Genomic DNA, 22,758 nt, shown 5'->3' on the forward strand with positions numbered 1-22,758 from the left:
CAACGAGTTAAAACAGGAGTTTTATAACAAGGAGTTAATACACAAACTGGTAGGAATGTAAACTAGTACACCACTTTAGAAAACTATTTGATTCTATCTATGAAAACTGAAAATATGCATACCTTATAAACAGGAATTCTACTCCTACATGTAGGATTCTGCTCCTACCCAACAGAAATTATGCATACACCAAAAAACATTTGTAAGAATGTTAACAGCAGCACTCGTAGTGATAAAAAAATGCTGGAAACTACCAAAAGTCCATCAACACTAAATGGATAAATGAGTTACAGCACACTCACACAATGGAATACCATCCCACCAATGAGAATGAACAAGCCACAACTACATGCAATAACACGGATGAGCTCACAAACATAATATTACACAAGAGAAGCCAAGGTACAAAAGAGTGCATGCTTTTAACTCAAAAAAACAGGCAAAATGTTAAAGTTGGAAGAGTGGTTACCCTTGGGGGCACGCAGGACTGAAAAGAGGTGCTGGGAAGGAAAGTTGGAAGAGTGGTTACCCTTGGGGGGCGCGCAGGACTGAAAAGAGGTGCTGGCAAGGTCGTTTCTTGACCTGGATGCTGACTACATGGAGGTGTCCACTTTGTCAAAATTCATCTACCCGCACTCACAATTTGTGTCCTTTTCTTATGTATATTTGTACCCTTAACATTATACTTCAAGATAAAACTTACTACAAAAACAAGACAAAACTCTAACAGCTCCAGCTGCACACTGCTCAGGGAGTCTAACTACTCCATTTACTACGGTCAGCATTTTTCAAATACCTTTTGATTGACTCTGGGCTTTTCCAAAAGTGTTGTACTCTTAGAAGAATATCACGATGACAATCTCTTGTCTCCTCACCTAACCAGGGATGAACCTTGTTTCCAGGTCTAGGTTCCCACCACAGGGACTCTGGCCACAGGCCTAAAAAGTCAGTGACTCTGTTGCTATCTGACTTCATCACTTTCACATTTCTCTAAACTACAGAAGATCCTTTCGGTCTTAAAAACATCAATATGGAGACAAACTTTTCCTTGACTAAATATTTTACTACCCTCCCAACATGTAACCCATACTTCTTTTTGAAATCTTTTTCCTCCTTTTGAAATGCGAGCGAAGTATTGTCTATTTCCATAGACATGTCCACAATGACAACTTGTTCAGACACTCCAGCCCTCCACTTTGGTCAACATTAGCTTAAAACCTTGGATTCTTAAGCATATGGTCCAGGGTGTCTGTTTCAGCAGAGCATCCCTGAGACATGAGGAATTTGATTTACTCATATTGAGTAAATTTGGTTTACTCAGTTGAGACTCCGCTCTAACACCCTGGGTAAGAGGCCAAAAAACAGTGGAACAGAGTTCTAACCTGAACTCAGAAACACTAGGAGATGTAAAAAGCAATCAAATTTTGCTTTGGCCAGTAAAAACTGATTCTCTCCAAAGGTTCTCTTTCACTGTAGAGAGCATCTATCCCTGAATCATCAAACATATACTGAGTAACCAACAAGCCTAGACTTGGCCTACTTCCGCTTGATTATATTAGCTCATGTGATTTATAACAGTGGTTCTGAACCTTTAATGTGCACACAAACCACCCGGGGATCTTGTTAAAATGCAGATTCTGATCTAGTAGTATGTCTGGGGTGAAGCCCTAATACTGCATTTTAAACAAGCTCTCAGGTGACTGCTGATGCTGCTGGTCTGAGGACTCAACTTTGAGAAGTAAAAACCTAGGACTCTGATGTGGAGCACGTATCATGCCTTCCTTTGGCATGTTCAGCCAGCGGATGTTTGGTCCATTTGAGAACACAGTCACCACCGATAAATTCAGATTAGCTCGTCTGAATACCTGACCCAGAGCAGCACCACTACAGAAAGCAACGGCCCTGCTCCCAATGAACAATTCCTTTAGTGGCAAAACTTTAGACCAAATGAAACAAAGTAAAAAGTAGAAATGAAGTATAAAGAAGTAAAAGAACACAGAGGAGGCTCAAAATGAGAAAAGCCATTTTGAGATTAGCCCCCATGTGTTCACTTGGGATGCAAGACTTATAAAAGTTGAGAGCCGGGGCTTCCCTGGTGGCACAGTGGTTAAGAATCCGCCTGCCAATGCAGGGGACATTGGCTCGGGTTCGAGCCCTGGTCCGTGAATATCCCACATAGCGTGGAGCAACTAAGCCGATGTGCCACAACTACTGAGCCCGTGCTCTAGAGGCTGTGAGCCACAACTACTGAAGCCTGTGTACCTAGAGCCCATGCTCTGCAACAAGAAGCCACCGCAATGAGAAGCCTGCGCACGGCAACGAAGAGTAGCCCCCGCTTGCCACAACTAGAGAAAGCCCACGCACAGCAATGAAGACCCAACGCAGCCAAAAATAAATAAAATAAAATTAGAATAACAACAACAAAAAAAGTGAGAGTCCATGTTACTTTTAAAAAGGAGAGTCCCTCTAGAACGAAACAAGACCTAATCTCTTATTTATCACCATATGATCTGAAGAAGTATAAACAAATTAAGCTTTTGAGATTTTTAAGGCAAAAATACAACAGAGAAAAACCATTATTCTGACTCACCTTATAAGGGCAAGCAAATTGTCAAGAAGTTTCAGAATCTGTTCTGTGCAGGGGTTACGGAAGATTGGATTTCCAGGGGGTGTATAACCCACCACAAATCCCCCAGCTTTGGCCTCTTCTAGGTCAGTGGGCCAGCAAGTTCGTTTCACAACACCCAGAATGCTATACACACAAAAGCTCATCTACAGAAAAACATAAAAATGAAAGGTAAATATAAAAGGGGAAGAAAAGACAAAAGTGCTATTAGATATTTGCAAGGTTATGGCAAAGGTGACATAGAAGTTGGACAAAATGAAAAGCCGCCCCCACCCCCTCCCCCACCCCCATCCCTGTCCCTTCCTTTGAGGTCAAGTCCAAAAGGGATCCTTTCAATGCCATCTTCAGGACCAGTGGTAGGCTCTAAAAGCTTCCCTTTCATGAGGATATCCTTCCAGAGGCTTACTGGACCCCAATTAGAAGGTGGCTTGGACATACTTCAAAACAGTATTTACCCTGCCAACATTTCATCTTGTTTTTGAGTTGGCCTTGCATCCTCCAGTTTAGGCCTTCATAGATTTTGCCCTAATCCTCACTCATAGTACTTTCTACCAATTGACTACTTGACAGGTTAATTAGTAAGACTTTTGCCGTAATGGAACCAGGAACAATGCTTATTTGAATAGCAAAGAACTGGAAAATCTCAGGTTTGCAAGTTAGGCCACCATTTAGGACTTTACTTCCCAGAGAGCAAAGGCAGGGAGAACCCACCCTGCTGACCAAGTTCTGACCTACTTCCTCATTACACCTTCAGTCCTCCAAGCTATTTACAGATCCTTAAAGCCAAAATAATGATTTCATAGAAAAGACCACCTGCTCTGCTGTGAGAACTAACTCGAGAATTTAAGACTAAAGAAAAGAAAGGAGACACTAAGGGAAGTGGAGATTCCCAGATTTCTTGCTCGTATACAAAAAAACATAAGTCTACAAGAACCTGGACAAATGACAACACCCTACTCCTACCTGTGGCCTACGCACCTTCCCTATCCCAGGAGAGGCTTACTCACTCGTGCACGGTTTAAGCCACAGGGATCCTCCAGGCCCGGGTCACAGCTTGTCCGATCTGCACCCACATAGGCAATAAAAGCATCAACATCTGACAGCACTCTAAAGGTTGGTGGGGGAAAGACAAGTTACAGCATGATTTTAAGCAAGGGTAGTTTCTTCCTCAAGAGCTAATAAGCTGTGATTATTTGACCCCCAAAGAGCAGCTGTTACAGTGAGAGGAATCTAATCAAATTGTCAGCTGTCATATGAAGATTTATTAACTTCTCTTCCCACTTCTAAATGTTATTAGTGACACTTTAAGAATCAAAAAGGGTACAAGCTTGAGAAGGCTATGTGGGCACAGAGGGGTGTCTGTGCAGCTCCTACTTTGTATGGCCCTACTGGCTGTTCTCACTTCTTTATATGTGCTGAAGCTGCAACTAGACACCACAGCAGACCTCACTCTGTGGCGTTCCAACCCACACTATCCATCTTAGTCATTTCATCTCTGTTCCTACGCCTCTGCAGAGCAAGGTGATGTTTTCGGCACTTCACTTATAAGACTGCTTTTAGAGCAGCGGTGCCAACCTCTTTGGCACCACAGGGACTGGTTTCGTGGAAGACAATTTTTCCACAGACCCGGGGTCGGGGGTGTATGGAGGATGGTTCAGGCGGTAATGCGAGCGATGGGGAGCGGTGACGAAGCTCTCCTCTGCCGCTCACCTCCTGCTGTGCAGCCCAGTTTCTAACAGGCAGCGGACCAGTACCGGTCTGTGGCCCGGGGGGGTGGGGACCCCTGTTTTAGAGGCCTTCAGCTATCACGGATAGTGCCACTACACCTCAATATCCTTACACCCCGACCCCGGACATGGTCTTAGAAGAGAATGGGTACTCAAGTGCAGTCAAGGTCAAGGGCAAAGGATCTCCCCTACCTGTGCATGTCTTCAGAAAGCCAGATGCTGGCCACGGGTGCCATCAGCTCCTCTAGAAACACCTTCTGACGCTCGTAGTTCTTGAACTGGTTACTAATGAGTACCAGGGCTTCCATGAGGGCACACTTCTCCATCTGTGTCAGGAGCAGCTCATTGGAGAGGAGCTGCTTCACATGGTTATACAGCATGTCAAAATTGGGCTGCATTTCACAAAGAAAAAAACCCAGAGGTGGTGACGGTCTGAGTTTCAAGGCGTGGTGGGTCACTCAAGGAAGGTAAAAAAGAGGATGAAGACACTTCCAGGACAGTCAGGCCAATAAGACTGTCACTTAATAATTTAATTATAACACTCTTCTTTTGGCTGAACAGGCAAGGCAATTTAGGTTTGAGTATTTGGGTAACTGCACTTTCCGACTCTACAACTGTGAAAACCATCTGTCTTTTATTTCTATATCAACTTTTACAGTATCTTCATGGACAAAGATCAGTTTGTTTTCTATACATATATACTTATGTATATATATTTTATAGAGAGAGAGAGAGAAGGAGAGAGAGGGGGAGAGAGACAGACAGACACACACAAATAACTGCTGTGTATTCAGAGAAGAAATTTTTGGTTAATTTGTTATCTGGAGTAGTGCTAAACTTCTTACAGAAACCCTCCAGAAAAGGTTGGGGTTTGCACCTGGCTTCTCTCAAGACCAGGCACATCACTTGGCAGTGGTGGTTAAGAACATCACGCATAGTACGGTAAAGAGGTGTACACTGACAGGGAAAACGTGGTCATCCATGTGGAAGAGAACAATTCATTCTGAGGCAATATATTTGCATTTCTAAACTTCACTGAGTAACTCTGGAGTTGGGGAAGACCAACCTTATGTGAGCTATAGTTAGGTGTGGATTTATAGAGAAATGTACCCAAACTCGGCATGTCTCAGTAGCTACTTGAACAGAGTCCAGGGCTTACCAGCACGAGCTGCGGGTAGTCACGACACATCTTGATGATGGAGGAACAAGCATGTCGCCTCACATTCCTCACCGCCCGGGTCCTGGGCGCCTGGGAAGAGATATTCGATGAACTCAAAGCTACTTTTAATATAACTAACAGATGCTGCAGAGAATCACGTAAATATCTCCTTCAGAGGTAAATTCACAATTTTCACAGCTAGGGGAGTATAATCAAGTGATATTTATAGTTAGCAAGAATCCACATGTTTACTGTTTGTCCTAGAGTATCTCTAGTGCAAAACAGCCCATCATATGACTATCTCCTGCCTTTATTAACCCCGTTTGCGTATTAGAAAAATCTACACTAATTGTTGGGTATTCACATTTTTGTTCTTAAGAAGTTAGAATTGGTAGGCTGAATTAATGATCTTACCTTACTTTCCTCAACAGTTTCAAAAGTGACAGATGAAAATAGCTAAGGGGAAGAAAAAAGGTCACTCATCAGTACCAAATGCATAAAGTATTTTACAAAGTTTCTAACAAAATCCCTAAAGTGCAAACAATATGGTAACAAAAGGGTTTTCAACTGGCATTACAAAGTTTCAGATGTTCATTTTCTCGGATAACTCTGCAAGAGGCTTGAGATTCACAATTTTACCAGCAAACACTTTACGAAGATAAAGGCCACAGAATCCCAGAACAATCTAGGCTATCACCCAAGAACTCAGCCATGGTCATATCTCCCTACTTTTTGTTAAAAGTTGAGTGGTCTACTTTCCCTGATTCCATTTCATAACTTCCCACTTATTCCTTAACCCAATGCAATGTGACTGCTGCCCTAGCCACTATAATGGAATAACACGCTGACAAAGGTCTAGAGGAACCCAATGGACACTCTCCAATTCTTAAAGACTTTCTGTGGCAACAAATGAGTCCACATTTTTGAAGTTCTCCTGGACTTTGTAACACAACATTTTCTCCATCTCTCTGGCCATCCATTTTTTTGTTCTTTGAGGGCTTCTTCCTCAATGATGGTGACTGTCGGGGTTCTCTGCTTGAGCTACATGTCCAACTCTACATAAAACTCCTTTTTGCTAGGGCTTCACCACTACTACTAGCATTTCTATGATGGCGATGCCTTAATTTTCTCTCATAATTTTCTGAATCTAGACCTTTAACCTCAAATAGCCATTTTAGCATGAGATATCTCCACTGAGATATTATATGTATACTTTAAACCTAGTCCTGCAAAACAGAACTCACCCCCTCTCTGCCTTACTCCTTCCCTCCTCCTGGTCCAATATTCTCACTCAGGTGGTGCTTCACCTCTCACTAGTCACCTCAACTGGACCCCAAAACCTTTCCTCTTACAAATCACCTCCCAACCTGACAGCACACATTGACACCTCCTCCTTCAGGTACTCTTTTCCATCTCAGTGTACACGTCTACTAACTGCAGTGCCACGTAGGTACCACATCTGCCTATGTGCCTTTCTCCCCAAACAGAGAGGTGGTAAAGGACAAGGCGTTCCTACTAGCATGGTGCCTGCTCCACATTAAGTACTGAGTAAATATTTGATAAATGAATAAACAACTGTTTATTAGCTTGTCTCATATACTTACAAAAACAGTTACAAAAAATAATTAGCTTAGAAATGCCAAAATAAAGTTTACAAAGGAGAGGGAGTTTACCTTAGAGAAGACCTGGGGCAGGAACTCTGGTCTGTAGGTGACAAATGGAAAGAGTGCTGAGACATTAGTGAGGACACAGGACAGGATGAGGGGATCCTTGGTGTCAAAGTTCAGGACCATCTGCAATAGCTCCACTCCATCATTAATAGGAATCTCCTGTGATACAGACGTGAAAAGGAGGTTGACATAACTGAAAACCACTTTTGCTAACGTTCCTTCACACTCTATATAAATATGGTTGTCACATGTGGTTTTACATAGTGCTTAACCCTTAAAATTCTAAGCATTACCCCATGTTATTAAAATTTTTCACAAATGATGCTGCCATTATTAGGGATGTAGCATTACCTACGACTAGAAATTGAACAAACTCAGAATGCCATCATTTCAAACTGAAGTGAATATAAAAACAGATGAAGTTAATGATCCTAAGATCTAATTTGTTAATAAGCCATTTATGAGAAAAAGCACTGTATTTCACTTACCTTCAGGGACTTAGATTCTTTCTACAACTAACCTACAACGAGTTAAGACGAATTACCCCAAAATAAGTGATCCAATTATTTTTAATCTAATTAACATAGTTAATATAGTATATGCTCTTATCTGGTTTAATCAGATTATTCAGGAAAGAGGGACACAGATCTGCCATCATGAATATTCTGGTCAGTTTGCCATAAATTGGCAGGTATGTCTTAGATTTTCCAATTCAAGGCTTCCATCACCGTCCTCCCTATAATAGTTACCCTACTGTGGTTCACTGTACTGTCAGGCTCATCTTATTATCCCCTAAAACGAATACTAAACACCGCGGGGCTTAAAGTCAGAGAGACCTAATTTGGGTCCCAGCTCTATTTATTAGCTATGTGACCTTGAGCATGTTATTTACCCTCTCTGAATCTCAGTTTCCTCTTCTGTAAGATGCACACTCACATATTTTCCTATCCTACTGCCAATTTTAAGAAGATCAAAATTGGGGACTTCCCTGGTGGCGCAGTGGTTAAGACTCTGCGCTCCCAATGCAGGGGGCCCGGGTTCGATCCCTGTTCAGGGAACTAGATCCCAGATGCATGCTGCTACCAAGAGTTCGCATGCTACAACTAAGAAACCGGCGAGCCGCAACTAAGGAGCCCGCCTGCTGCAACTAAGACCTGGCGCAACCAAATAAATAAATGAATAATAATTTTAAAAAGATCAAAATTATTATGCAATCAGCACAAGAAACAATTACTTACTTCTTTATCTAATGTTCGAAACATCTGGTTGATCACACTTTCCAAAAAAAAGGTCATGGCTTCCCACTGCACAAATGAAGGTGAGAAGATGGAGCAGAGGCTGCCTTCTCCAGTTCCAGCTGCAGGGGAACAGGGTTTTAAAACACACACACACACACACACACACACGCACGCACGCACACACGCACTTATAAACACTGTAGGATCACAGAAGACACAGAGACCACGGGGCTGTAGAAACCACTAGGTAATTTCACAGTTGAAGGAACAAGGTAATCTAACCCTTCTCAGCCTGGGAAAAGAAAAGGAAGCAGAAAGGGATCCCTATCCTGCCTCTACCTCTAAAAACAAAACTGTCTGAATTCACCTATGTGAGCCTTGTCTGTAAAGCCAGTTTAAGTACTGAATAAGAATATACATGTAAGCATCAAAACCAGTGCCTGGCCAATTGAGAAATATTAATTAATTTCCCCCCTCCTTTCATAATCTGTCCATGGGAATCTAAATAATTATGATATCTAAGACCATAAAGAATCTTTCCAACAAGGAATTGCTGTAAGATACAAAATGCTGTTCACACCCAGTAGCCTCATGACAACTGCAAGGGCCCTGTGCAGAGAACTGTGCCACCCTCCAAATTCACAAGTATCATCAAGTTCCCTGGTGGCCTAGTGGTTAGGATTTGGTGCTGTCACTGCCATGACCCAGGTTCGATCCCTGGTCAGGGAACTGAGATCCCGCAAGCCACGTGACGCGACCAAAATATGAAAAAGAAGAAAAGAAAAAGCCCCACAAGTATCATCAAAGGGCGTCACTTCAACAGCAAGGCCCCCGCGAAACGAATTACAAATTACTTTTCTTGCTTCCATACAGTGCTCACATTCACTAGCTTCATCTTGGTACAACATATTTGGGCCTCTGCAAACATTCAAGTTACTAGATACCAGGGACCTTTACAGTCAACTGTGAACACATAAAACTGAATGTTAAATCCCATGAATGCCAAGTAACTAGTGTACTTGGTAACTGACCATAGTGTGGACTTTTTCCAAAGCTGTGACTTACACCCTTTCCTTACAATCTTCTCACCCACTGCCTGCGTTAATAAGATGACAGACAGAAGATACAGAGCACAGAGAAGTTACCTAGCTTATGCTTTTGGGTAGAGGGGGGTTATTTTGATTTTAAATAGAGTGGCATTTCCCAAAGGCTTTGAGGGGGCTGAGCGATACGGGAAACCCCTGCACTGCTTGTTGTGCCTGACTAACAAGTCACTTTTTCCGAGTTTAAGAGAAATGCCATGCAAGAACTTGGTTGAAAAGCTTTAAAAAGTTAGGTCTAGACATGTTTGTTAGATGCTGCCTGAGGTGAAGTAATAAAATCAACAAGAAACAACTGTTGACTCTGTTAGAAAAGAAAAATGAAGGCAAAACCGATAGGTTCATGGTTTTACCCTAATTTAAACAGAGTTAAAATCTGGTATTATAGCTGCTTTCTCTGCCTGTATGTGCAAATGAAAAGGCTCACTGTCTAGGATGGAACTGGGCAGTGAGCAAAGCTGTTTTTGAACACTATTAGCATACTGTTTTGAAATGTGGCTCAGAGGTTTATTTCTATGTACAGTTTTGATACATAGAAATACTTCACTAATGTTCAGTCGGAAAAAGAACAAAAGAAGTCTTACAGTTCACGGATCCAGTATCAACAGAAGTTGAGAGTTGATACTTTAGCCACTCCCCAGCCATCTGGAAGCTAGTCTTGGGATCCAAGCGACATGCTAACCTCATTACTTCTCCTTGTTGAGCCCGAGAGGCTGCCAAGAGAAAGACATGAATCAATAACCGCATACAACAGATACTTAGTTAATGTTTATTCATTTATCCATCCCAGAAGGAAAACATTCAAGAGATTTTGTTTTGCAGACTTATGCTCTGAATCTAACAAATGTTCAGTAAAGCTCTGTTAACAAATCTAGCAATTTTCAAAACTAAATTCTAAGAAGCCACCATACCAGCTAGATGCTATAAGCGGCAAACCAAAAGTGGTCTCCCCTTTCTGTTGGAATTAAAAGAAGATCAGGTTGGTACAGATGTAAAATGGTATGGCTGCTGAAGAAAATGGTCTGGCGGGCTTCCCTGGTGGCGCAGTGGTTGGGAATCCACCTGCCAATGCAGGGGACACAGGTTTGAGTCCTGGTCCGGGAGGATCCCACGTGTCGTGGAGCAGCTAAGCACGTGCGCCACAACTGATGAGCCTGCGCTCTAGAGCCCGCAAGCCACAACTACTGAAGCTTGCACAGCTGGAGCCTGTGCTCCGCCACAGGAGAGGCCACCGCGGTGAGAAGCCCGGGCACCACAGCGAAGAGCCGCAACTAGAGAAAGCACGCAAGCAGCAACGAAGACCCAACTCAGCCAAAAATAAATAAATAAATTTATAAAAAAAAAAAAAGAAGAAAGAAAATGGTCTGGCAGTTCCTCAAAACATTAAACATGGAATTACCATATGATCTAGTAATTCTCTTCCTAGGCATATGCCCAATAAAAATAAAAACATATGTCCACTCAAAAACTTGTACTGGGCTTCCCTGGTGGTGCAGTGGTTGAGAGTCTGCCTGCTGATGCAGGGGACACGGGTTCGTGCCCCAGACTCCACAACAAAAGAAGCCACCGCAACGAGAAGCCCGCACACCACAATGAAGAGTAGCCCCCGCTTGCCGCAACTAGAGAAAGCCCGTGCACAGAAACAAAGACCCAACACAGCCAAAATAAATAATAAGTAAATAAATTTATTTTAAAAAAATAACAAAAAAACTTGTACCCAAATGTTATAATAGCATTATTCTTAATAGTCAAGATGTGGAAACAACTCAAGTATTTATCAACTTATCAATAGATGAATAAAATGTGGTATATCCATACAATGAAGTATTATTGGCAATAAAAAGAAATGAAGTACTGATACATACTACGACATGGACAAATTTTTAAAACGCTACACTAAAAAAAAGAAGGCAGTTACCAAAGACAGCACACTGTATGATTCCATTTATATGAAATGTTCGGAATAGGTGAACGGCAGAAATACAAAGTAGCTTTTCCAGGGCTGAGAGGGATAAGGGGATTGGGAGATGACTGCTAATGGTTACAGGGTTTCCTGGGGTCATGAAAATATCCTAACATTGACTGTGGTTGTGGTTGTACAACTCTGAAAATACAAAAAAACCCCACTGTATTATATACTATAAATGAATGAACTGTATGACAAAGAAATTACATCAATAAAGTTGTTATTAAAAAAGGGGGGGGACCAAGTTACAGAAAGCCCAGAACAGAATTAGGAATAGTGGGGTTTTCCTCTCTTTTTTAGAAAAAAGACCCATAATGTAAGATGGTATTTAATTCTAATATATAAATATAAAAAAAAAATGAGAGTGCCTTACCTTAAGTTACTATCTCTAAACTTCAATGTCCAAAGGCAGTGTATGTGTGTATATGTTTGGGGGTGTGTGTGTGTAAGAGATAAAACAATGCGTGGAATAAGTACAATCCCAGCATTCTCTGCAATGTGCAAATAGAGATTAAACAGGCTGCTGTCCAGACTTGGGGCTCTTTAATACAGAACCTGAAGGGTCATGCACCATGACTCATAACACCAGATGCCATTCTGAGACTGGAAGAAATTCCAGGCCAATTCACTCACAGTTGAAGAAAGCATTGAAGTCCTCGTCGCTATCAAAATCAAATCGAGAGTATTCACAGCTAGGGCTGTCTGTTTTAGAAGGAAAGCCCATCTGGAAAGAGAAACAAAATTGGGGTAGGGGGTGAGGGTTTTCATGAGATATATGATGATAAATAACTGCTTCTGGTCTACCCCTAAGTCTACAATTTGCTTCCAGCAGGAATAATCCTGGGAGTGGTAGAAAGAGAACGTTTTTTATTTGATACTCTCTTCCAGGTTCCTCAGGGAAAATTAAATTCTGGAATTAGTTTAAGGTCTTTGATTATAAAGTTGTCCCAAAACAAAGTGCTGATACAGCTTGCAATAAGTAAAAGAATTGGAACAATTTGTCTTCTTAAATGCTGAACCCTGGAAATAAGCATGTAACTTTTTATGTTTCATTCAAAAAGTACTGAAGACGATGATGGCAGAGAACTAGAGGATGGTGTGCAACGTGCTAGGTGAATTCCTTGAGGAAATAAGGGGACCCTTGAATGGGTCCTATTCTCTGATTTTACAAATCAAGATGAAGCATCTGTCAGCTGCAAGAGCCTTGAACAGATCTCAGTGTTCATAAGCAACTCTCTATTGAGGTAATGAGCAATCTGCTTCCATTCTCCTCTTCTCATTCACCTTCCTGACCCTCACTTGGCCTTCAGAAAGTCAGACATTACTTCCTCTTGGAATCTCCCTGACTCCACCATCCTTTCTATTTTTAACCTCTGAAAAGCAATGATCATATTGTATGGTCACGGTCACTGCTCTCATCCTATCACTCTTTTTCCTAGCACTTAGCCCAATGCTTGGCATATAAGTGCTCCAAAATATGAAAGAGTAGATATTTCTTCTTGAGGAATAAAAGACTAATATGCCCAAGGAAAGGATCTTGGTGACCAAGACAGGGCTGTCAATGATGCCATCTAAGTCTTATGATGTGTATTCACCGACATTCCACGTTTTACATTCCCACTGCATACCTTGACCAAGTTAGTCATAGAAGCACGAAGATATTTTGGTATTATTGCTAATAGCAAAGGGTCACGGGATAGGATCTCATGCCGGAAGAGGGCTCCCCAAGTCATCTGAGTTGAAGAGCGCAAAAACTAAAGGGAAAAAAGAAAAAACTCAGTTTAAGGATTTGGGTTTTATATACCGAGACTATTACTTAGCTCAGTAATTATCCACTATATTTTTCCGTGGAAATAAGTATCTGTAAGACTTTGAAACTGCCCATACTGTAGTACAGCAGTAATGACTGCTCACTAGGGACTGTATGTTAATAAGACAGACTGGGTCAGGTGCAATTCCCGGGGTATGAGCTGAATTCTACCACTTTCTGTTTTATGCAAGGAATGATATAGGAACCTCAGGATGATATTACAAGGACAATCTTGGACTGGATACAATTAATTTTATAATAACACAATTAATCAGACTTTGTATTTAAAACGTCTTTAGTGGTAAATCACCTGGGACATACCTCATATCTGACTGAGCCTTATCAGAATGACACGACCTGAGGGGTAACTGCTGACCTAGACTGTAATGCTTAGCTCAGGAAGAAGGCTCAGCAACTTTCTTAATGAAATGCTACTACAATTATTCCCTAGGGTCTTAAGAGTCACATTTTATACTTCAGCTGCTAATTACTTCAGGCCATAGCACTTGATTTTAATTTACCTAACTAAAATTTTGAGAAGTCACCTCCATAAAGTTTACCTGACTTGGATGAGTTGTGAAAGCCAGAAAAGATTCCAGGTATTTTCCAAAGTTTGCTGGTGTTTCTACATCAGAATCCACACCCTGTAGTACAAAAAGACCACTACCTTAACGATGTTGATGGGGAGGTCAGGGTAGAGAGTGGAGTAACAAATACAGACAACTTATACCCTCAAAAATTTCAGGTCTGAAAGGACTTTATACTTCCTTGTGGCCTAAGGAAGGCATCATTTCAAGGGCTAAAACACAGGAAAGCTGTTTTATCTCCTTAACCATCATGATTAAAACCTATTCTGTGGTCAAATAGTAAAACAAGAGTGTTGATTTCAGAAATCCGTATATTTCTTCAGATCTACTCTAGTCACATCTCTGTGACCTAACCTATTAAATAACCACTTGACGGTACACATCTTATGTCTGAAGTTCCATCCTCTCTAGCCATTCAAGCCACCACAAAAAGGCATAACATCAAGCGCAAATGTCTGTACCAATATCCTTTTAACACATAAGACTGAGTATTAAACATTTCCCTAAAGAAAGTTAATTCCAGGTCAATCAGACTAAAGTTTTCTTTTATGATCTAATAATACATCCTTTAGATTTGGGAAAAGTGTTCTTTATTCAAATCCATAATGTTTCATGACCTAATAGGACTTTAAAGGGTAACGCACTCGGCAGACTGAAGTTTTACAAGTACCAAAATGAACAGGGGTAGCAACATTGACTTTAGTCAGATGTTATAACAGATGGAATAACAGATGTGAATGTTTACTATTGACATTAATAATTGATTTGTTAAAAAAACTATATCATTAAAACTCAATTAAAATAATTTAATCTATAGAATTATAAGAAATAATCTGTAGGGAAATGCCCCCTCAGGCTAAAATCAATGGCATGTGTCACCCCTTACACAAATATAACTTTCTAAATCCTCTCCTCAAATGGCCCTGAAACTCTCCAAAAAGTGCTCACCAGCAATGCACACAGCTGATTGCCCAGCGCACACAACACCTGACAGAGTCTCTTCAGGAAGACATAGTGCTTTTCTACCAAGCCTCCTCCGTCAGCAGTCCTGAAGAGGAGAAAACAGTGTGATTAGCAGCCCATCAAGAGCACCAAAGAGAGTCCCATGGAATGGAGCTGTATGTGGTCTGTGCTCCAATATTCAAATTTCAGTTGACTATTAAAGTTAAAAAAAAAAAATATCAAAAAACAAAACCAACCCAAAAACCTCCAACCAAACACTGAAAGATCGATGAGGAATAGGGTTCAATGCCATCTCATCCTTCAAGAGACACACTAATTTTGGGTAATGCAGTCCTTGAGTACTTTGGGATAATATTGTAAACTCTGAGCATGACTCCACAAAGCAATATATATACTTATATGCATAAAAACTGCACAAAAAGACATTGGTTGATACTGAGGAAGGACTTAGAGAGATCTCTAGGGGAGCATGCAGTAATTCCTCACACCACTGACAAAATCAAAAGGACTATAATCAAGAGAATGAAAAGACAAGTGACAGACTAGGAGAAAATATTTGCAAAAGACACATCTGATAAAAGACTGTTATCCAAAATATACAAGAACTCTTAAAACTCAATAAGAAAAAAATCTGATTAAAAAATGGGCCAAAGGCCTTAATAGACACCTCACTAAAGAAGACACACAGATGGGAAATAAACATATGAAAAGAAGCTCCACATCAAATGTCATCAGGGAATTGCAAATTAAAACGAGATAGCACTATACACCTATTAGAATAGCCAAAATCCAGAACACTGACAACACCAAATGCTGGTGAGGATGTGGAGCAACAGGAACTCTCATTCATTGTTGGTGGGAATGCAAAATGGTACAGCCCCTTTGGAAGAGAGTTTGACAGTTTCTTACAAAACTAAACATACTCTTACCATATGATTTAGTAATCACACTCCTTGATAATTACCCAAAGGAGCTGAACATACAAAAACCTACACATGGATGTTTATAGCAACTTTATTCATAATTACAAAAATTTGGAAGCAACCAAGATGTCCTTCAGTAAGTGAATGGATAAATAAACTTTGGTACATCCAGACAACAGAATATTATTCAGTGGTAAAAAAGAATGAGCTAACCAAGCCATGAAAAGACGTGTAGGAACTATAAATGCATGATACTAAGTGAAAGGAAACAATCTGAAAAGGTTACATACTATATGATTACAACTATACAACATTCTGGAAAAGGCAAAACTATGGAGAAAGTAAAAAGATCAGTGGTTGCCAGGAGTTTGGGTGGGAGAGGAGGGATAAACAGGCAGAGCACAGAGGATTTTTAGGGCAGTGAAAAACCTGTAAGATACTATTATGATGAATATATGTTATTACACGTTTGTTGAAACTCAGAGAACGTACCCATAAAATGTATAACAGCAAGGTTAACCCTAAGGTAAACTATGGCCTTTGGATGAATTTGATGTGTCAATGTAAGTTCAACAGCTCTAACAAATGTACCACTCTGATAGGGGATGGCTATAATGGAGGAGGCTATGCATGCGTGTGGGCAGGGAATATATGGGAAATCTCTGTACCTTCCCCTGAATTTTGCTGTGAACCTTAATCTGCTCTAAAAAAACAAAATCTTTTTTTAAAGATGGTATTAAAAACGTAACTTGGTATCTCATTTCTGCAAGTCATTTAGTTCAGATCAGTAATCACTTATGTGCTATTTTAGAATGCAAATACCCCTTTAAATTAAAAAAAAGATTGTTTGGTGGCAAAACCTGACCTACAATGATGTAGGATGATTTGCACTAACAAGAATTAATAAGGGGGCTTCCCTGGTGGCGCAGTGGTTGAGAGTCCACCTGCCGATGCAGGGGACGCGGGTTCGTGCCCCGGTCCGGGAAGATCCCACATGCCGCAGAGCGGCTGGGCCCGTGAGCCACGGCCACTGAGCCTGTGCGCCCGGAGCCTGTGCTCCGCAGCGGGAGAGGCCACAACAGTGAGAGGCCCGCGTACCACAAAAAAAAAAAGAATGAATAAGGACTGGTGTGGACAGCAGCCATTATTAGCGTGTTCTGGAGGCAGTGCAGTATAACATAAAAAGCGTGGGCCTCAGGGTGAGAAAGACCTAGGCTCTAGTGATGTTGAAGGACAGCGTGGCATCGTGGTTTCTCGCGCAGGATCTGAAGTCTGACTTTGAATCACAGCTTTACTAACCAGTACCAGTAGCACAAATGGAGATGGGACACCTCAGTGTGAATGTCATAGTCTCTAGGGAACTAAGAAATGGGCCCTGTAAACAGTAACTACAGTGGCCACCCAAAAGACATGTAGTATCCATAGGAAAGAGCCATCATAAAAGCTATGTTAGAACGGACAGCAAGAAATTTTAAGTAATATAGATATATTACTGTGTCTCACCGAAAGTGAAGAAATGGTATTGAAGAAAAATGGGTGCTGTGACAGTTTCAACTACTGTAATACACAGTTCTACCTGACTCCCTGGTAAGAAAAACGTATCAGGAAATGCTTTAACATTTTTCAGAGCGATTAGAAGCAAAATAAGCAGAAGCCACTATCTCAGGACATAGAATGTTTTTACAGAATTTATACACATATTTCACATTGACCACATTGTTCCTGCTGCTTCCTAGAGCCTCAGCACTTCAGGCACTGATTACTTTGACAAGGAGAGAGGGAGGAGTGTCTCGAGTTCTGCAATCAAGGAAGGCCCTGGGACAGACTCTGGTCAGATCAGAGCATTCTCTGGCCTAGTCACCAAGGCTACTAGGAGGCTCAGGGATCATCAAAAGCAGACAAAGAGAACCAAGGGGATGAGCTGTCTGGGGAGAATGTGGAAAACTGCGAATGTGAGTGGATGCTGAGTCAACAGCCACAACTTATTTCCAGCATAAGATCTTCAAAAAGGTGAAACAGTCCCTTTAAGAGTGCCTGATTTTCCTATTAAAAACACAGTCCACTGACTGCCAACAGTCAAACAGGAACTTCAGATACATCCAAATGAGATACAAAAATGACAAAGAAATTAGAAAACACATAGAAAAGAAGATACTCACTGCGCAGCGGAGAGTATATAATGCATAGCAACATCTCCAAATAAGACCATCAAGGGCTTCCGGTCTTCCAACTTGCCCTAGACCCGATTTTAGGGAAACACAGGTAATAACTATGTTATTAAAAACCTCCAAGTACTAACAACTTCTATACCTATAAAATCAAACATACTGACTTCCTAATTTCTCACATAGCCCTGGGGCTAACTGAACACTGAAAAAAACGTCTTTAAATCCAAACCTGGATAAGACTTATATTTTAAAATGTGTTGGGCAATAATGATGATATGAAAGCAAAATAAATTACATCTGAAAATAACATTCTCCTGGAGAAAAGAGTCACAATCCCATCTGTTAGCCAAGACAGCTATAAAGCCAGTAGAGTCACCTTCTACAATTCTTTGACGTAACACTATGTGAGTTTTAAACTTTAACATTACGCTTATGCAGTTTCTTGAGCATGAAGTACCAAGATTCACAGCTCTTTCAAGAACCAAGCAGCCCTACAAATCTCTATATATCCTGACAATGGATTCCTAGGATATCGGCAAACTGTTGTCCAAAAGGTTGGAGGCAGGTAATTAAGTTGGTGTCAAGTAAAACAAAAAAACCCAAACCTTTAAATGTCTTTCACCACAACATGGAATTAAACCCACATATGCATCACTCAGAGACTGTCAAAGTCAGTGTGAAGCGGTAACTTACTTTCCTGCTGACTGCAATGAGAAGACACTCAGCTGCTCCCAGCTGAAGTTCCTGTTCGTTCAGAAGCAGGCACAGCATCTCCAGGAGTTTACAGTTTTCAGCAGTAATGTGACTCATGGACACCCAATCAATGTAGCCCGCTAGAGTATTCAGTGCTGCAATTCCTACTCGACAGTTTGCTTGGGCCTGCATGAAAAGAAGTAACTTTTAGCCATTAAGTCCTCACTAACAGACAAGAAAGCTGTGATTATACCCGAGCTCCTTCTACTTTCTAATTCTAAAAAGAAAAACAAACAATAAAAATGTACTCATGCAACTGTTACTGATAGGCAACTCAAAGGTTTTCTTCTGATACACACACTTATCAAATGATGGCATTCTTGATGCCCATCAGTATGACTACATTGGCATGTGTGGCCATTTTACGTCCTTCAACAAATCTCAGATATCATCATTTTAACTCCCTTCCACCACAGCTCAGTGATCAAATAAACCAAGGCTGAGGGAATTCCCTGGCGGTCCTGTGATAGGACTTCTTGCTTTCACTGCTGAGAGCATGGGTCTGATCCCTGGTCGGGGAACTAAAGCTCCTACAAGCCGCACAGCACAGCCAAAAAAAAAAAGCAAAACAAAAAAAAACCAAGGCCGACGTCACCCTCCGCTAGGTATACGCATCCCTGTACCTGAAAGCCTCAAAGAAGCTTCCTTCCAACTGCACCAAGAGCTCTTACCTTTGACTCCTGAGAATTATCTGTCTTCTGAAAGAAAAGAAGTATAAGGATCTAAATGTTTTTAAAGAGCAAAAGGCTATGTAATAACTTTCCACCCCCATAATCTAGGCCCTTGAACAATGATTTTCCAATACTCAACTTTTAATCTTGGAAAAGAATACAACTTTACTAAGAATACAAAACTGATATTCTCCCAAAGAAGGACGGGTTATTTTAGTTTCAGCAATATGACAAAATCTACTAGAACATTAAGATCCACAAAGACAGTTTCAACGCACACAGTTTACAAAGAAATACAACTAACAGATGAACAATGAAGCAGGTTCAACATTGCTAGTGATGAAAGAAATATAGTTTAAATCAAAGTATTAGCATTTTTTCTATATTAAAATAGAGACAAATTATAACTGGCAAAGGTATACTGAAATGATGTAATGTTAATGGAAAAAAGCAAGAAACAAAATTAAAACGAGTACAATTTATGACCGTGTATGTAGGGACATAACTGTAGGAAAACCACAAACACAAAAATATTAAATGCTAAGTAGACCAAAATAATGTCTGTTCAGTAAATTATACAATTCATAATTTTACAAGCAGGAATAACAACTCCTGACGTACTTGAAAACTTACCACCATTAGCATCATAAAGGATTTGTTTTACAATTCCTTTTCTCAACTTTCAAAAAGTAATTTTTCTAACAAAGAACAAGTATTAAGCCCTCACCATCAGTGGTCAAAGAGCGGTGTTAATGGGGCAGAGATGAATAGAACCCTCTCACCAGCATCTACTGATACTGCCCAAGAAGGAAAGGGATCCAGGCAACAACAGCCAAGTCCAGCCTTCACCATCTCCTCCAACAAATCCTGCATTCCCATTCGGATCCTATCCTCCTGCCCCCTGGGACCAGTACAGGCGCCAGGTGATGGACAGGGAGAGTAAGCCTACTCATCCCATCCTTGTTTACCATTCAGCCTACTCCCTAAGTGGGAAGGTGAAGGGATGGAAGCAGAGAAGGAACTATGAGGAAACTGAGAAGTTTCAGGTACAAGAGATGTCCCTTGGTGTGCTCTGGTCCTGGTAGCCTGGTTTAACAGATGGAGATAATGGACACCAAGGCTAAAGAAAAACACCAGTGGATGTACTTCTAACTTGTGTCAGACCATCATCAATCGGCCCTGCTCTGGCATGTTGGCTAGATTTCTAGGGCACTGAAGCATTCATAATTTGTTCATGTCTCTTAGGGATTAAATCTCCTAGGGGAAAATGGAAAGAATACCTCTCTGGACTTCCCTGGTGGTACAGTGGTTAAGAATCTGCATGCCAGTGCAGGTGACACGGGTTCAAGCCCTGGTCCGGGAAGATCCCACACGCCGCGGAGCAACTAAGCCCGGGCGCCACAACTACTGAGCCTGCACTCTAGAGCCCGCAAGCCACAACTACTGAGGTCCGCACGCCTAGAGCCCGTGCTTTGCAACAAGAGAAGCCACCGCATAAGAAGCCTGTGCACCGCAACAAAGAGTAGCCCCCACTCGGCGTAACTAGAGAAAGCCCGTGCAGCAACGAAGACCCAACGCGGCCAAAAAAAAAAACCCAACCTCTTTCACCCTCAATACACATAGGTTTTTAAATGCAAATACTTTGATATTTTCTTTTGTAAAATCCCAGGGAGATATGTGGGGGGAAAGAGTCCATTCTGGTAAAAAGAATGGGGCGTGAATTCTACTATAATCATTTATAAGGGGATCTTCAATAATTATTCTCTGAAATTCAGTTTCCTCATCCAAAATATGGAGACAATACTTTCTGACTCTTAGGGTTGTTTTGAGGATTAAATAACATGTAAAGCAAGAAAAAGTATATAACCATTGTAAAGCGATTATACTCCAAAAAAGATGTTTAAAAAAAAAAAAAGAAAAAGTATATAGCATATATTAGGTATTCATTGTGAGTTTATCCCTACCCTGACACCAATAGTACCTTGTCATCATTTGTGTTAGTATCTAGTGCTTCCCTGAAAATAGACTTAAGGAAGATGTCAGGGGCAGAAAACCCCTGGCAACCCAAATTTCAATGATTTTTTTGTGTGTGAAATAAGCATGTATGAGGATTCTAGATTAGGGTTCTGAAACCTCAATACTATTGACATTTTGGGTCAGAAAATTATTTTGGAAGACTGTTCTAGGCATTATAGAATGTTTAGCATTGTGCCTGGCTTCTACCCATTAGAGGCCAGTAGCAACCCCTAGTTGTGACAACCTGGGGGGCAAAATCGCCCCTCCTTTTGAGAACCACGGTACTAGATTAACTTTCACACGGCCTTCTTCTAAAGGCTCTCAGCTAAAAATGACAATGATTGGACAGACAGTATCTGGTTTGCCTTTTTCTGCAGAAGAAAAACCTCATCAGGAAGAAATACCAGGAATCATGTAATCAAGATTAACAAAACTTGGCACAGTTTCCACTGCAAAAGGGACCAAGACTAAATGGGACATCGAAATTTAACAGGGATACTATCCTGACCTATCAGGAATCTGGGTTTCAAATATTAAGAATTAACCTATAGGGAGCTCCTTGGTGGTCTAGTGGTTAGGATTCGGTGCTTTCACTGCCATGACCCAGGTTCAATCCTTGGTCAGGGAACTGAGATCGCACAAGCTGCACAGCATGGCCAAAATTTTAAAAATAAATTAAACAACAAAAAAGAAATTAATCTTCATTTTTATACTATTTTCTTAGGAATTTTCTTACTATAAAAGGAATTATTTTTTTCTGGTAGGTATGGAAACTCACTGAATTGAGCTTCTTAGAAAATTAATTCCAGTTTTTCCTGTCATCTTTGTTTCTTTTTTGCTTATAAAATAGCCATTCCGTTTACTAAACTGAACACCCTAGTTTCTTGCTAAAGGATTAACTTTAAAAAACAAACAAACCCACTCATATTAGAAAACAGAACTTTAGGGAGGTGGTATTTATCCCTTACCACTTGTTGGTACTTGTTTACATTTTCTTGAAGTGTGTTAAGTAGAAAAGTGAAGATTCTCTCCATGTTCTGGGTTAACGTTTGCTGGATATCCCTTCGTCTTTGAGGGGGTAGCGTCTGAAAGGTCACTACGTCCTCTGCCAGTCGCAAAAGGATGAACATCACTAATTCTGTCTGTGTTTCCTATACCAATAGAGAGAAGGTAGTTAAATGAAATTGAAATATGTTTTTCATTATAAATATGACCAAAGGCTCTTTTCTGCTGACAAGACAAACAAACCAACCAAAAAAACCCTGAAGAGCAAACACAAACAAAAACCTGAATTGGGGCTTCCCTGGTGGCACAGTGGTTGAGAGTCTGCCTGCCGATGCAGGGGACATGGGTTCATGCCCCGGTCTGGGAAGATCCCACA

General features: G+C 40.9%; 1 protein-coding gene and 1 non-coding gene across 4 annotated transcripts in view; one reads left to right on the forward strand and one right to left on the reverse strand.

The window, feature by feature from the left end:
* XPO5 (exportin 5) overlaps positions 1-22,758 on the reverse strand; it is a 43,166-nt gene that overhangs the window by 15,990 nt on the left and 4,418 nt on the right. For 2 of the 3 annotated variants that reach the window (XR_003006047.1, XM_024766002.1), the window contains exons 5-20: positions 22,346-22,528; positions 19,362-19,388; positions 18,631-18,816; positions 17,929-18,005; positions 14,832-14,931; positions 13,857-13,940; positions 13,115-13,240; positions 12,120-12,210; positions 10,105-10,233; positions 8,421-8,539; positions 7,186-7,341; positions 5,927-5,968; positions 5,513-5,602; positions 4,546-4,745; positions 3,634-3,733; positions 2,591-2,772 (exon numbers count right to left, since the gene is read on the reverse strand). Coding sequence is in view for 2 of the 3 variants with exons in the window: in XM_024766002.1 (XP_024621770.1) it covers positions 2,591-2,772; positions 3,634-3,733; positions 4,546-4,745; positions 5,513-5,602; positions 5,927-5,968; positions 7,186-7,341; positions 8,421-8,539; positions 10,105-10,233; positions 12,120-12,210; positions 13,115-13,240; positions 13,857-13,940; positions 14,832-14,931; positions 17,929-18,005; positions 18,631-18,816; positions 19,362-19,388; positions 22,346-22,528 (1,892 nt within the window). In the remaining variant the exon portion in view is untranslated. The remainder of the gene's footprint in view (positions 1-2,590; positions 2,773-3,633; positions 3,734-4,545; positions 4,746-5,512; positions 5,603-5,926; positions 5,969-7,185; positions 7,342-8,420; positions 8,540-10,104; positions 10,234-12,119; positions 12,211-13,114; positions 13,241-13,856; positions 13,941-14,831; positions 14,932-17,928; positions 18,006-18,630; positions 18,817-19,361; positions 19,389-22,345; positions 22,529-22,758) is intronic. The other variant, XM_024766003.1, reaches the window with a different exon arrangement.
* On the forward strand, positions 9,078-9,149 carry TRNAD-GUC (transfer RNA aspartic acid (anticodon GUC)). The gene has a single exon. It is a non-coding gene; the product is annotated as a tRNA-Asp (tRNA).

Source organism: Neophocaena asiaeorientalis, unplaced genomic scaffold, assembly GCF_003031525.2.
Source record: "Neophocaena asiaeorientalis asiaeorientalis breed wild unplaced genomic scaffold, Neophocaena_asiaeorientalis_V1.1 scaffold46, whole genome shotgun sequence".
Classification (NCBI taxonomy): Eukaryota; Metazoa; Chordata; class Mammalia; order Artiodactyla; family Phocoenidae; genus Neophocaena; species Neophocaena asiaeorientalis.